The 17,041-nt window shown below is 35.2% G+C and overlaps 1 protein-coding gene across 2 annotated transcripts; it reads right to left on the bottom strand.

Annotated features, from left to right (window-relative positions):
• Positions 1–5,914: 5,914 nt before the first annotated feature.
• LOC125676944 (uncharacterized) lies at positions 5,915–16,706 on the bottom strand. Of its 2 annotated transcripts, XM_056159996.1 has the most exons (4): positions 16,666–16,706; positions 14,402–14,463; positions 10,252–11,548; positions 5,915–6,640 (listed from the first exon to the last, which is right to left on the bottom strand). In XM_056159996.1, exons 3-4 carry the CDS (start codon positions 11,438–11,440, stop codon positions 6,435–6,437), a joined length of 1,395 nt encoding a protein of 464 aa, XP_056015971.1. In that variant the 5' UTR covers positions 11,441–11,548; positions 14,402–14,463; positions 16,666–16,706; the 3' UTR covers positions 5,915–6,434. The 2 variants fall into 2 exon arrangements, with proteins under 2 accessions (XP_056015971.1, XP_056015969.1); XM_056159994.1 differs by lacking the exons at positions 14,402–14,463; positions 16,666–16,706 and adding an exon at positions 12,465–13,079.
• Between the last annotated feature and the right edge of the window lie 335 nt (positions 16,707–17,041).

Raw genomic sequence — 17,041 nt, 5'->3', positions numbered from 1 at the left:
GAGCAATAATTGATTTAATGCGCACATTATTTCAAATATTGCTCTTTTCAATTCAATTCATACGCGCATTAAATCGATTGATAAGAGCAATAATTGAATTGAAGCGCGCATTAATTCATTTGATCGCCATTGGCCAGATAGCCCAGTTGAAAGATCATCTGACTAGTGAAATTCTGGGGGCCGGGTTTGAATCCCGGTCTGGTCCATTGCATTTGCGCATATCCTGGCAATAAGGATCCTGGGTTGGTGTCTACAAGGCGAGAAAATGTTTAAGGAGGAAGGAATATGGAGATCAGACGGGTTCGATCTCCGGTGGACATATAGTTCAGTTGGCAGAGCACCAAGAGATTCAGTAGAAAATGTAGGTAAAAATGATTAAAGTACATGCAACTTAAGATACCATATGTTCGGCTGATTTGGTTATGATATACATTGTACTGGTATTCGGCGCAGGAAATAGACATGAGCGGTTGTCAGGTGATCCTCAGTAAAACGTAGCAGAATAAGATGAGGACATGGTAGCGCGGATTCCGAGAGAATAATAAATGTGAGGTGCAGAGGCAGATTTCTCTAATTGATAAGGCCTGGAACCTCCGTTTTTAGGTCATATCCGAAAGATCCGTGATTCTCTAAATGTCGAATGTTTAACTAAGGAACAGTCACTATACCCATGGGTACGTCTTAGGTTCCACGTGGCTATGATAAAAGCGGGGTTCGAACTCACGACCACCCGGTTACGAAGCGAACGCTCTACTATACTGTGCTTCATCGACCGGTATTATTGCTGATAATTCTAAGATATATGACACCTTAGATAAGTGCATTTTCTAACATTTCGATAAAAAAATGAACATTTTCAAACGAATTCCCTTTCAACAAATGTAGATCGACTTCGCGAACGATATTCACATTTGAAATAAGAGAATGTCAAAGTTTGCACTTTAATTTTCACGTTTTGAAGGATTTTTTAAACTTTAAATTTCACGTTTTTGAGATGAGTTTTTACTCTAATTTTCTTGTATTGGAAATGTGTTTTTACTTTAATTTTCGCGTGTGTTGAGACGAGTATTTACTGTGATTTTCACGATTTTGAGATGAGTCTTTACTTTAATTTTCGCAATTTGGAGATGCATATTTACTTGACATCAGCGTTTTCAAGACGAGTTTTTACTTTAATTTTGCTTGTTGGAGATGTGGTTCTATTAATGTTTTCGCGTGCTGGAGATGAGGTTTTACATTAAATTTTGCGATTTGGAGACGAGTTTTTATCTTAATTTTTGCGATTTGGAGACGTGTTTTTACTTGATTTTCGCGTTTTGGAGATGGGTTTGCATTTTAATTTTCGGATGCTGGCGATGTGCTTTTGATTTAATTGTCGCGTGTTAAAGATGAGTTTTTACCTTGACTTTCGCGATTTAAGAAGAGTTTTGACTTTAATTTTCGCGTTATTGAGATAAGTTTTTATTTTAATTTTCGCGATTTGGAGATGCGCATTTACTTTGATCTTAGCTTGTTGGAGATGAGTTCGTACCCTAATTTTCGCGTTATTGAGCTGAGTTCGTACTTTAATTTTCGCGTTATTGAGCTGAGTTCGTAATTTAATTTTCGCGTTATTGAACTGAGTTCGTAATTTAATTGTCGCGTTATTGAGCTGAGTTTTACTTTTAATTTCGTTGAAAATGTGTTCTTACTTTAGCTGTCATGTGTTGGAGATGAGTTTTTAATCTCATTTTCGAAATTTGGAAATGAATTTTTACTTTAATTTTCACGTGTTGGAAATGTGCTTTTAGTCTTTTAATTTAATTTTCGCGTGTTGTAAATGAGTTTTTACTTCGACTTTCGCGATATTGAGATGAGTTTTTACTTTATTTTTCGCGTTTTGGAGATGTGTTTCTACTTTAATTTTTGCTTGTTGAAGATTAGTTTTTACTCTACTATTCGAGATTTGGAGATGAGTTTTTACTTTAATTTTTGCGATTTGAAGATGTCTATCTAATTTGATTTTAGCGTTTTCGAGATGTGTTTTTCATTTTAGCGTTTTGGAGATGATCTTCTACTTAATTTTAGCGTTTTTTGAAGATCATACTAGTGTGTAGTTTTTTAATCGTAATTTATGGAGCGCCAAATTAACATAAACTCAAATAATTGAAGATATCTTCAATTATTTAAAGATGTCATCAATTCATTTGATGCGCGCAACAATTTAATTAAAGATTTCTTCAAATAGTTAATGATATCTTCAATTCTGAATTATTGCGCGCATTAAATGAATTGATGATAGCATTAATTCTTCTGCTGAATTGATGCGCGCTTTAATTGAATTAATGATCTCTTCAAATGAATTAATGATATCAACAATTGAATTGATGCGCGCCAATTCAATTGAAGAGAGCAATAATTGATATAATGCGCGCATTAAATCAATTGATGAGAGCAATAATGGAATATTGATGCGCGCATTAATTCATTTGATGAGAGCAATAATGAATTTAACGCGCGCGTTAATTCAGTTATTGCTCTCTTCAATTGAATTAATGATATAATTTGAAGACAGCAATAATTCTTTTAGAGAGAGCAACTATATAATTAAAGATATCTTCAATTCAAAATATCCACAATTAAATTAATGATCTCTTTAATTGCATTGTTGCTCCCTTTCAAAGAATTGATGCGCGCATTAATTCCTTATACAAAAGCATTGTAAATAATTAAAGATATCTTCAATTGAATTAAAGAGATCATCAAATTATTTATACCGAGCTCTAAATCAGTTATGCGAGCAATATTTGTACGAAATTGATGCTCTCCTCAATTGAATTGAAGAGAGCAATAATTGAATTAATGCGCGCATTAAATCAATTATTGCTCTCGTTAATTCAATTGATGCGCGCATTAGCAATAATTGAATTGAAGCACGCATTAATTCAATTAAAGAGAGCAATAATTGAATTGATGATATCTTCAAATAATTGAAGATATCTTCAATACGCCGGTTTCGAGATACGTCCGAGTTATTTCCCTTTGGAGAACTCTCGTACATAGTAAGGCGCGAAAGAATTTGTTTACACGCGGGAGTGGAACAGATATTCATCACAGCGTAAGTGAATGTACTCAGTAAGTTTCTAATACGCTGTTTGATAACCCGAATTCGACTGATACACAAACTACGTAAGTGATAAGTATTTAGGGAGTAATTAAATACATAGAATTCTTATCCTATCACGTTATTTCGCTGGTCATAAGTACCATATCCAAGATATTTCTTGCAAATATGACATTGTTTGTATGTTTCCACTTCGGTAAAACATTTCTTTCGATAGAATTTAGTATTTCCCACATTTACATATTTAAAGAGAAGCCGCTTTTAATACATTTCATCGTTTTCCTCGTTGGCTGTATATCCACTCTGTCCCACTTAGGCATTCAAAGTTCCACTAAATGCACCTCCTATACAGAAGAGTTCCTATCTCGAAACTGGCGTATTATTTGAGTTTATGCTAATTTGGCGCTCCATAGTAATTTGATATGAAAAGAAGGATCACAGTATCGAATCACTTCAACTAGAACATTTAATATTGTATGCTCTCAAAACCCCGTACAAACACACACAGATAGCCGTTTTTCCCCAATTCTTAGTCACATATATATATATATGTATATATATATCTCGAAAATGAAGCTTTCGTAACATTGAAAAGACAATAGTAAAAACAGCACTCAACAAGTCAATAATGAATTATATTTTTCCAGGAAGGATGAGGGAGCTAAATTAGTTTGGGTTGATAAATCAATTTTTCAATGACAGATTACTTTTATGCTTCATTTGTATAGATAATGATATTAAGTATAGAAATACAACAAGTGTGAATATACACATAAAAACGTTTGTAATTTCCCACTAAGACACAAGTCATTCTACTGCATACCCCTACGAGTACGTTGTAAGCACGTGTATTTACTATTCCGCTATATCCACTTTTCTATCGGAAGTATTCTCACGCGTACACTAAATGTTTTCATAAAAGGGAAGTAACTCCATTTGGAGTCATCGTCCGTTATTCCTCACTGGAACTGAACAAGCATTTTGACTCGTCCAGGTTAAGAACAAGTTGTTGAATCACAATACATGTATATCGTTGTTGTGTTGCATTTTAATTCAGGTGATTGATATAGAAAAATTAAAAACTCCATTCTCTAAAAATCGTTCAGCGATATTAATCCCGTTATGTTTGAATTAGTTCATTAATTATTTTGAAACACCACAGCTACAAACAATAAATAAATAAATGAATAAATAAAATAAATAAATAAATAAAACCAACAACAATAAAATCACCAAACTAAACAACTCTGTGATGAAAAGCCATGTTTTCCCTATTTTAAAGGTATGATTGAAAAGCGAGAATATCGTTTAGGAAAATCACAACGCTTGGTGTACTTCCATTTCGGAATAAGATGTTCCAATCTTTTGGAATAATAGTTAAACCTTCTGAGAAAACCCTTAATTTCAGATGAATTATTGGTAGCTGATCCGATGTACTTAACCATAAATACACCAAAACTCTTCTCAAGATTTTCCACTTTTCCGTCTTTCAGCTGTTTTAGATTTTGTATTACTCCGCAGTTTGGAATCATCAAAGTTCAGAACAGCTTCTGCAAAGGACGCGACACTTGGTACCTGTAATTTTCTTTCAGACACACAAGTTTTGTTGGATCTCGATGGCGTTCCACTTTGAAGAACGAAGTCAAAGTTGAAGGAACTGATATCATGCGCATGGTGGGATGCTGTCGAATGTCTGCTCCACTTACTGGACGTGGAATCACGTGATTGACAGCTATCGGTGTACAAAACCAGCGGGCCTCTCCTTGTGGTGAAAGTCTTTGGAAGAATCAACGGATCCTTGTTCCTGTTGACAACTAATTCGTCTGAGACTTTATTCGGAGAATTTCTCCTTCTGGCGTGGCCCCCCTGGCTTGATCGCCGCCTACCGATGCGTTCTGTAGTTATTTCCACTCTCTCTCCGTACCGTGTAGATTTTATTTCCGCCAGTCCTTTGCTCAGATTCGAAAGCAACATGACTGTTTAGTTTGCGCCAAGTCAATGAAATGGGGAGAAGTACTCCTAGGCGCGGTGCATTCACAACGTCCGATTAAGTGTCTTATTTGAACGTGCGTTTTATAAAAAGAAGAAGCACATTATTAATCCCACTATATCCGCGGGATTAGCAGAAAGGACACCCGTGATTTGCAGCACTTAGAATTCGAAAGTGCGAACATTTTCAAATCTCGCAGTAATATGAATATGAATCAAACTGTCAAGACCGAATTTTAAATATGTTGTAAATGATTTGAAATGCGAATCAAATATATGTACGAAAGCCTTTAAAATATTCGACCATTATTTGCACTGAGGTGAACAATACACTATGATAAAGTTTATCAGGAGAAGTCCGGAGCGGAACAAACCGGAAAAAGAATATTTATGAAGCATTCGTTTTTAATTTATATGAATACACAATGATGGCCGTGTTCTTGAATGCTTACAAAATCCTTGCAACCTTTTTTTCCCAGTGAAAAAAGGGCAATTGGTATGGTCTTCCTTTGTTAAAATTCCAGACGCAAGTACACGATTGAAAGAGTTAAAAATCCAAATTAGATAGAGTCTTTATCTCCGACAGTTTCACATTCAAACATATCACAGCAACCAGACAAATCGGGTTAGATCGCCCCGCTCTTCTAAAATCCACATCTTGAGAAAAAACGTCTTCGAGGGGACAGCCCGTGAAAACAAACTGAAATCGTTCAGAGTAAAAACCTAGCTACCGTGTTGCCAAAGTGAAAGGAATGCATTAAATTAATAAAACAATGACATCAAACGTATCTGTGTTGGCATCGAGTACAAACGCTGCGACATTAAAGACAATGAAAGCTTAATTTACATTTGTGTCTCTGAATGGTTCATCCATACAGAATGTGGAATTTTAATGTAGAACGTTTTACACAACAATGCTTTAATCACATGTATATATTTTGATATTCATCAGGCATAGAAATCAATTTGTAAGATTAACACTTTGGAGTTGGTTATTTAAACAAATATGCATTATCAAATTTACCAATATGAAAGAGACAACGAGAAATACAAAAACAGTGTATTTAAATGTCTGGTATTGCAAGAATATGATCGTAGTTCTAATCACTGTTCATACAAAATAAACAGCTGTGTGCTGAGAGAAATATATATACTAGTAGTTTATTGCATTGTATCCATTTTCTTCATACTGCATCAAAATTAAAAGTTATCAATCTTGATGCAGGACTCTGGTACACTGCAGTTACTCTGTCCCACTCTTCACAATATATCAACATAACAGATTTCCTCAGGTGATGGTAGACTAAGTATGCAGGTATTTTGACGGTGAGATACAGGTGCGTCATCCGAATCCTTTCACGGAAAATGAATGTCTTTGAGCTTCTTTGATTGGTGGTAAGAAATTCTGAGAATTTGAACTTTTAGATGACCTTTGACTATTAGGTCTCCTTGAAGATTCGGTAGATTTCTTTATTGTTCTTCCCGCCAAGCGAAGATTGAATTCCGGAATTCCAAAAGTCAGTCCGAGGCTCTCCACGCAGTAATTTTCTGAAGTTGTGAGAATAACAGTTATTTCCAAATATTTAATCTGAAGTATTAGAATGTACCAAACAGTCTATTCAATATAATATGACGTGTATATTTTTCTTTACGTCATTAATTTGCAATCTACAGCCTTACTGTAACCGAGAAGAAAATAATGAAACAAGGGTGAAATTCATGCAAATACGATGTCAAATTGTCAATATCGATTATATCGACAAGAGCATGACGATATCGTATCTATATCGTCACCTGACAAATTTATTGTTTACCATATACAACACTGTTTTCCAATGACCATGAAAGGTGAAGAAAACGAACAGGGGTCAATTTCATAACTCCTATAAGCAATACAAAATACAGAGTTGGACAGACACGGGCCCTTGGATACACCAGAGGTGGAATCAGGTGCCGAGGAGGAGTAAGCATACCCTGTCGACCGGTTACACCCGCCGTGTACAATGTCGATATCGATGATATTGTTGCCATATCATCAATTGACAGAGTTATGATTTGCCATATTCAATACTTTTTCATGGGTCATGGACGATGATGATATACTGTTAGGTTTAGGGTTAGGTTCACACAGTATATTTATAGGGACCGCTTTACCCTAACTAATGACGCCACATTTATGGGGACAAACATTCTAGAAGTGTCCCATTAAATTACCCCTTGTATAATATTGAATTTTATATTCTATTCATAATCTCAGACTAAAAGTGGCTTGTATGATGGTGTATCGATATAAAACAAGAGGCCCATGGGCCACATCGCTCACCTGAATCACCTTGGTCCATATCAGAAGATTTTCCATATCTATTTGCATGTAAAACCGTAGTCCCTATTATGGCCCCAAACCTACCCCTGGAGGCCATGATTTTAACAAATCTGAATCTGCACTATATCAGAAAGCTTTCATATAAATCTCAGCTTTTCTGGCTTAGTGGTTCTGGGAAGATTTTTAAAGATTTTTCCTATATATTTGTATGTAAAACTTTGATCCCCTATTGTGGCCCCATCCGACCCCCGGGGGCCATGATCTTAACAATTTAGAATCTGCACTATATCAGGAAGCTTTCATATAAATCTCAGCTTTTCTGGCTCAGTGGTTCTTGAGAAGAAGATTTTAAAAGATTTTTCCAATATGTAAAACTTTGATGCCCCCCTTGAGGCCCCATCCAATCCCCGGGGTCCATGATTTTAACAAACTTGAATCTGCCCTATATATATATATATATATATATAAAACCGGAAAAAAAACAACAACAAAAAACAACTTTAACCCCTATTGTGGCCCCATCCGATCCCCGGGGGCCATGATTTTAACAATTTAGAATCTGTACTATATCAGAAAGCTTTCATATAAATCTCAGCTTTTCTGGCTCAGTGGTTCTTGAGAAGAAGATTTTTAAAGATTTTTCCTATATATTTGTATGTAAAACTTTGACCCCCTATTGTGGCCCCATCCGACCCCCGGGGGCCATGATTTTAACAATTTAGAATCTTCACTACCTAGTAAAGCTTATCTATAAATTTCATCTTTTCTGGCCCAGTGGTTCTTGAGAAGATTTTTTAATGACCCTACCCTATTTTTACCTTTTCTTGATTATCTCCCCTTGAAACGTGGCCTGGCCCTTTATTTTAACAATTTAGAATTTCCTTTCCCTAAGGATATTTTGTGCCAACTTTGGTTGAAATTGGCCCAGTGGTTGTTGAGAAGAAGTTGAAAATGTGAAAAGTTTACAGACGGACAGACGGACGGACGCCGGAATACGGGTGATCAGAAAAGCTCACTTGAGCTTTCAGCTCAGGTGAGCTAAAAATGGAATGTTCATAAAAGTATCCGTATTTAATTTCTCACATTTGTGTCACTGCATTCAATTAAAAATTAAATTTCATTTTGAGAATACACGAAGGCGTGATCTGTGACGCTTTACGTCAGCATAATTCATGAAAAAAATACCAGCGTGAAGCGCTGCAGTTCATAACCTCGTGCATTTTCAAAAAGGATTTACATTGTATTAATTTTTCAAGTCTGTCGGAATTCTCAGCCGCTACAATAGACGTACTATATTTATCAAGATTCTTGAAAACCGAGGCTTTTATATTATAACATTTTGAGACCGAGGAGGTTATCCTGCAATATACGAGAAAACAAGAACTTCATTTCTATTCTACTACGGCTCGGAAATATACAGCCGATCATTTGCGTACGTAGCTACGAATGACGCCATGACAGTTTCCGAAACGGACTAGACCTTCATGTTCATTGCTAGTTAAAGGTGAGATGATAGGGCATACTAGATCTATTTTGTAAAATATTTAAAGTATTCAGTTTTATGTAGACTGATTATATCAAATGCTTTGGATACATAGTCCAAGAAAACGACATGTTTGTTAACACTGTTGATCTTGGAATGCAGACGATTGATTTATACTGAATGGCAAATCTTTTTCAGTCTTTTATAACTGTTTTGCAACATGTATCGATTATTTTTATGATTATAAAATTGAATTATCAGTTAAAGACTTTATTGTTGTATTCATTTAGCAAAACACGAAGTGTACAAACAAGATGGGTAACAATTAGCTGCAATAATGTAGCCCAATCCAATTTTTTTTTATTCTGACGTTTTCGGGATAGGGCTACAATTCCATAGGATCTCCGTAATGGTGCAAAATAATTTTATGAACAACCGATAATAAACTCTGTGTATTAGTCCCAAATGTTGTTTATACCAAAAGGAGTACCAACTTTGTGCTCGGGCATGTCTAATAAAGGTGTTTTTCATTAAATATAATGTACAGCATGCAAAATTCTTCGTCTGCTCCGCCATGCTTGTTATCGCGAGATCTCGTAGGTGGATCTAATGAAAAGCCTAAACATTGACAATCAGCGCGAAAATGTAGTTATTCGAGCCACTTCGACAAAGGAAGGAAAATCATATTGTTGCAGAAAGAATTTACACTCTGCTGTTCGGTTTTTAACTTGATATTAAATTCAAACCTTCTCAATACCGACGAAATAGCTTTCGCCTCCATACTTGTCCATTGATGTAAATACCACCTTATATGGCATATGCAAATGACTTGACAACCGGAAGTTGAAACTTCAGTACATCAAACATGGCGCACAAATATGAATCGAGAAACTGGGATTTATCGAAATTGTTGAAAACGGTAGAATAGAGCCTCACAAATCTAAAGTTGTAGGTTGTAAATTTATATATTGACTAAGAAACATAGAATATCATTTTATTTACGTAAAGAAAGTCAGGAAATGTTTAGAATGAGCGCAAATGTTGCGGGAGTGAATCACTCCCGCATTTGCACCATTACGGAGATCCTAAGGAGTTGTAGCCCTCTCCCTAAAAAAAAAAAAATAAAAAAAAAATCAGAGAGGGCTACATTATTGCAGCTAGGTAACAATGTTCTTATAATCACTATCAGTTATTATGTTTGAGAGTATATCGCAGAATAATGACCGCGGCATTGCTTTGATCTTTGCAATAACCGTGATAGAGTTAAGGTTAAACATTTTTATTAGATCTTTTAATAAAATATATGAAACTCATTTCGTAGTAGAATTTAGAATTATATAATTTTATTTTTACCTTGACGATGATGGTGTTCGTTTTCTCCTATCTTATTCCACGTATCTTTTCGAACATTGCTCCCTTTCAATGCACGTTTCATGTATAAACTCGAAAAACCATTCGCCTGTCTTCTGGTGGCCGCAAGAATGAAAGATCGAGGGGAGTCTGCGCTTTTCGGAAACTTCTTGGCTTTGGGGAAACTTGTTAATGGCGATTTCTGTTTTACAGAATTTTCTTCAGGAAGTTTTCTTTTTATATCGATGTCAACTGTATCCACGGATGTACACTCCTCGGAATCCACCAATGAAATTCTACTGACTATATCCGGAAGTGACGTACCTGATGTACTCTCATGAATTTGATCCTTTTCCCCTGTTTTCGTATTGCACTTTCTATTCCGTGCAGATCTTTGTATTGTTTTGTTTTCACTTGAGTTCTCCTCTACTCTTTGTGTTCCGTGTTCTTTTGCTATAATTTCACCTTTACCTGCCAGGATTCCTTCAAATTTGGGATTCTCCGATAAGATGTACCCCGTTTTGTTTTGTTGATATCCAGATGTTTTTATACCGTTCACACCCGATCGCTTGTATGACTTGTTGGGTTCTGTCCGATCAAACGACTTTTCCTTTTCCAATCGTTCAACAATTTTGTCTTCTGATTGTTTTTTAGAGGATTCAAGTTTTACAATCGAATTCTCCCTAGTTGTGGACTCGCCTGAATCTGAAACTCCCGGACGTTTGTCCCGCGAATACTTGTCGTAAAACTCATGAGAGTAAAGCACAGCCATTCGGATGTTTTCTTGAGGATCGACCTTAGTTCCCAAAGTTTGACAAATAGAGCACCTTTCTCGACTATCACTATCTCTAGTCGTCTGCTCGCTAGTATTGCGTGTTACGTCATACATGTTCTTGTCATACACTCCAATTTTGGCACACTCGCTGCATAGAATTCCATGAGGTATATTGATGTGCTGTAGTGCTTTTGTGACCACGCGGTTTTCTTGCAAATCGCCTTCTTTAATTTTTAATGCATCTTCCCCGTCTTCGTCATCATCGTAACACTCGACGTCACTATCATGACTGCCGTCCTTATTCACGAATACCTGCTGACCATTTTCCTTTCTCTTGTTTCTGCCATATTTCCGCTCGTCGCGGACTTTAATCTTGCCTATGCCTTTTGTTTTCCGTCTTAATTGGTCACTCTTCATGCCTTGGATTCAGTTGTTGGTTTATGAACATTATCCGCTCAAATTTGGTTTTAAGCTTGCAGTCTCCGATCTTTAACAGCAAAACAAATAGTGTCCAGGTACTCGAGTCTGTAAAGAATGAGAAGGTACGGAATTATTAACAAATGATAAACACACTTCTGAACACGATACAGCGAGAGGAATTTAGTACACCCTTGACTAATAAGTTCACATCGCTATATTGACAGCAGGAACAACAAAAAGATGGACACCTCACGAATGATAAAAACCAATAGATAAATAGATACACAGTACGTATACTGCATTCACGCATGTGGAAAAAAATCAAAGCTAAAATCCACAAAAAGAGCCTTCGGTATCGAGTGGATGATGTTGGATGATTATCGGAAAACGAATTAGGCGCTTCCTGTGCATTCTCAGAAAACAGTTATAAATATCGCACTACTTCCACCACTGCAGATTCCCTGTGATCGTGATTTTCTGTAATGTGGTATTATGGTTGTTTTATTTTTATTTTATGGAAAAACCATTTAACTAATTGTGCATTTTACATTCAGAGTTATTATTTTGTAGCAAACATCAAGTTTCTTGTTCTTTTTATTGGGGGAGGGGGTGTTATAATTTTTTTTTTACACTGATACATGATTTGAAAACAGTATTTGTAAAACTTGTATGTACATCTCTAACTTCAAGTTTAAAGATGGTATCAGTAGTCAGCTTATTTTTACTTGCACGTTCCTTACAAGAACCCATAGACATAAGTATACTCTTATATATCACAAAACGAGTAATCCTTCCATGAAATTCAGTGATCAGTAGAGGCGAGTAAACATTTAGAGTGCTAATCAAACAATGATAGTGAATAAGTATTATATTGTATGTAAGATATTTGTTTATTCACCTGTACAATTGTTTTTTTAAGGAAACAATGTAATGGACAGAGTATTTGCATTCATTATTATTATTTTTAGAGAGAGAGAGAGAGAGAGAGAGAGAGAGAGAGAGAGAGAGAGAGAGAGCTTACCTTCGATCTATGTAGGAATAATATCCACGAGAAAATAGAAGAAGGCGATTGATTTAATAAGCACAAGTTGATCCTTTGTGAGACAATCGACTCAGAGATAAGAAATTAGCAATATCACACGGGAGTTATCTAATGAAATCAACTTGATATCGTCTTTAAACCTAGAATGGACGTCAAAATCTTCTAAAGACCACTAGACAGATGTGGTAATTGAAATATTTGGAGAACCAGAGAGCGACCTGACGGAGAACGAGGGACGTGACCCCAAACAATGGCAGAGAAAGGATAGTGTGTAAGGTGATCTCTGTGACGGGGAGGGGAACTACTGTGTATTGACTGTAGGAATAAAAGGTCCTTATGAAACCCACTGTAAACATGTCAACACCGAAAACAATGCCAAAACTACTACTGCTTATACAGAGGGCTTTTAAATCACAACGGGTTTTGTTATATTCCCCAAATGTGCTTTCAGAAAAGTTGTTTGCAGGGTTAAAATTTATATGATAGAGTAATAAAAGATCTCTTTAAAACAGTTCATTTACATCTCCTCGTACATCTGGCATAATTGTTCTTTTAAATATGAACAGAGGATACGAAATACAATCAATGGTTCTCGATAAGTTGTACATAGCCATGAAAATATACCTTATAGGTCGGGTTTAAGTGGTGGCTGTGCGTTTTTTTTTTTGTTTTTTTTTTTATACCAATATGATATAAATGTGACACTTTCAATTATATCAGATAAATAGAACAATGTTATGCACCTAATAAAAATAAATAGCTATACTTACATGTCAATTTTCACCTTCGATTGACTGTATACATTTTGCAATGCAAATAAAAAACATCACTGACGTTCTAATAAGCTTTAAAGCAGATTAATAGTTTGAATAAAATAAATAATTATTACGGATTTATTAGCAGGCTAGGTTTGGTATTTATAGTTCCTATTCCATAATACGCTGTTCAAGTGTACTTATAAAAATTCTTTAATATCGGGACAATTGTTTAAAATTAGATAATTCCTCCTCTTATAGTACATTAGTACATTTAGTATTATCATTAGTACATTTAGTATTATAGTGTGACAATTAGTTCTATGTACATCTGCATGTTAATGCGGATACTTGATTGTTCAAATACATGTAGAAAGAAATAATAATGTACTATGCAGTGGCGGATCCAGAGAATTTCAAAAGAGGGATGGTGTGATGCAAGTTTGTAACCCCCCACCCCCTTCCGCAAAAAAAAAAAAGACGGATGGAGTGATGAAGATTCTAAAATGACAAAGATATTACCATTTTGTTGAAAATGTTCAACGAAAAAGGAGGACTGCAACCACCGAAATCCACCCCTCTACTGGTGTGCAACGAAGGTGCTCTTTGAACACGCAAAAAAAAAAAAAAAAAAAAAAAAAAATAAATTATCCTACATATATATGCGTGATTTGATGAAGTATTCGAATTCATCCTATTGGCTGTTTCTAAGATTCAGTTATGTCCTTGCTGACAACATGAAAATTGTGAAATTGGCCATTAAAGAATTAGGTAAATAAAAGGAATAGGGAGTCAATACAACGACGATAGATCAATATACAAGACGCAACGACATTCAGTTTAAAAGAATGTGAAAGTAAGACAAAAAGTTAAGGTCAATAGTTTGGGAGGAATGAAATTAGACGCAAGTGTTTTCACACTGCAGAAATATACATAATAGGTTGGATATATGATATACTGTAGGCCTATGTACAATGATTATGTCTTTTTAAAGCATAATCATAAAAGTTTGATTGAGTGACATTTGATTTTAAAAATGACAGTTACCACTACATATAGTACTGACTTTATCAATACTATCACATTCGCCCAGTTCTTAAAAAAAAAACCTAAACTAAAATACTGATTGATAAGTATTATGTATAGTACTTGGATACTTACAGTAAATCCAGGATGTAGTTATCAGCATACAAGCTGTCCCAGCTGACTTTTTCCTCCTTTCGCTAAAGTTAAAAATTAAAGATTGCAAAAAATTACCACTAGCTTTTAAACCCGGCTAAAAAGATTAATGATCAAAGAAAGGTGGATGAAGGGATTGTGACGTTGAAGTCCCGTATAACAGATTGACCACGAATAAAAAATAAATTACACAATTTTAGAGCACATAGTTCAGAAAGCACTAAATTCAGATAATCGCCATGTCACATTGAATTTAGAATCGACCGTTCGCTTACGGTGGTACTGGTAAAATTACACGACAGCTTAATGGATTTTCTATTAGCGGGTAGTCTCGTCGCACATCTTGCACTGCACAAAACATTTTTTATTCCGAGCAGCGAAAGTCTATGGAAGTCGATTGACTATGCCCGATCATTGATCTTTTGTTAAAGATTTACTCGCATAATGTGTCCATTAATTCCTCAATCTGATACACGGCGGGATTTCTATATATACCCACCGGAGTTTCAATAGGTTCATATACTAGAGGTTCTTAAAAAGCAATTTATTTTCGGCGGGGTACGATATATTGGAGATATTGAACGAAATCTAATTAACGGCCAGGACATATAAATGCGAATGTGATGAAGCATGTTTAGTGATAGACTGTGTATAAATCCCGTGTTGTCCCGCACAATCAAATACAGTTAGTTAAACGTACCCTCCATGTTCTATTATCACGAACAAAGAAAACGCAAATGTAAAGAAAAAGTTAAATTGATTTCAATTTCTCTGACATAGGATTGTATATCATGATTGCCGTTCTCAGCAATGTAAAGGGGCATTACTAGTGTAAAGGGACATTAATCAGTGTAAAGGGACATTAATCAGCTGTCATTTTGTCACCAAAAATTGAATTCAATATGAACATGTAATTTTGATTTAAATAATTATTGTCTTGCAAGACAATAATTCTTTCTTATTTATTTCTCTACACTAAAAGCAGGTATCTGACGTAGTTTTATTAGGTTTTTCTTGCTTTTTGTGCAAAATAAATGATTTTATTAGTAATTGATATATATCCCTATGCTATTGAAAGATTTTAATAAAAACAAGGTTATTATCACTTCCAAAGCTAATGCCCCTTTAAAGACAAGTCATTAACTCGACTGATGATCAGATTTATACTAAAAATATGTATCATAAATCTAAAAACACTTACTTCTCTTATATCATATAAATATACCATGTATATATATGATATCAAACTTTGTTCAATCGATTTATTTTGTTGTGCAATATCGCCCCCATTGCCAAACACTTAACGTACAAAAACATTAGAAATGTGGGTAGGTTATTTTATTAAATCCACACCGTTTCATATTGGTTAATGGTGATTTGTTGAAAAAATGCTATACCAAATTCTTTCCGCCACATTCTTGGATAAGTATGCCAAATTAAGTTGGAAAACTTATCCCCTTAGGCATTTTGCACCCCCCTAAGCATTTCCTACCCACACAAAATTATCTAGATCAGCATGCAGACCATCGCCAAAATCATTTTGTTTTGCATGTATACCACATAGACAGGTAATCTAAATACTTTTAGATTTCTAAGGGATTATCTTATAAGAAATTGAAAAATTATGATACAGCCTAAGGATATCTGACCAGCGCAATTTTAAATTTTTAAAGGCTACTCGATATTTCTCCTGTCAGGTGAAATTAAAATTAAACAAAGTGGTTTACATACATGGTACGATATGAAAGTCTACTTAATGAGCAATAAAGACGGGCTTTCTGAAGAGCGAAAGCCCGTCAGTTCAAATTTTCTACTTTGATTATGACATGTCTAATAGTATACACCCGAATTTGTGGTCTGTATTTGTTTGTTACTTATACGAAAAGTACACCAAAATTGTTTTATATGATAAACCCTTGATTATTTTACTATATCTGTAAATCTGTAAAGATGGTTGAGAGAGAGAGAGAGAGAGAGAGAGAGAGACATACAGACACACACACACACACACACACACAGAGAGAGAGAGAGAGAGAGAGAGAGAGAGAGAGAGAGAAAGAGAGAACTTCTTTCGTTTTGCTGCTCTTCAAAATTCAGCATATAGGCCTACATGTAGTATATAATATGTAATAAACGCTATTTTATGAAAAATGGTAATATAAATTTCATAAATCTTTACAAAAAGCTTACCTTCATGAAATTGAAAGCAATACGTACATATTTCCATTCGCAGAGGAAAATTTTACCTGAATATCGCCAAGCCAGTAATTGTTGTTACCCGGACGAGATCACGAATGACCTCGCCGCTTATTATCTGATAATACACATAGCTATTTAAACCATTTTACCTACGAAGGTGCGTTTGTCTACAATGGTATTGTCGGGGGTGTTATTCAGAAGCATAATTACAAAATATAAACAAATGAGTTCGTTAATATAGCACAAGATTCTTCGTACGATAGCTTTTACTCGGAATAAAACATTGTGGAGACTTATTCAAGAACCCGTTTCTTACAGAATTGAAACTCGTGAGAATAAACTACAAAGGGCAGAGCATAAAACGATAACAATTGTTTATGATGTTTATTTAAGTCTGTGATCTTGTAGAAATATCATGTGACC

This window comes from Ostrea edulis, chromosome 3, assembly GCF_947568905.1.
Source record: "Ostrea edulis chromosome 3, xbOstEdul1.1, whole genome shotgun sequence".
NCBI lineage: Eukaryota > Metazoa > Mollusca > Bivalvia > Ostreida > Ostreidae > Ostrea > Ostrea edulis.
This window is presented reverse-complemented; position numbering and strand designations above follow the sequence as displayed.

Bases quoted from the DNA above. Each gene is read 5' to 3' on its own strand.
- LOC125676944 (XM_056159996.1), bottom strand. From the start codon at position 11,440: ATGAAGAGTGACCAATTAAGACGGAAAACAAAAGGCATAGGCAAGATT. The intron at 6,641-10,251 runs GTAAAAATAAAA...TCACAACTTCAG, and splicing joins CGAACACCATCATCGTCAAG to AAAATTACTGCGTGGAGAGC.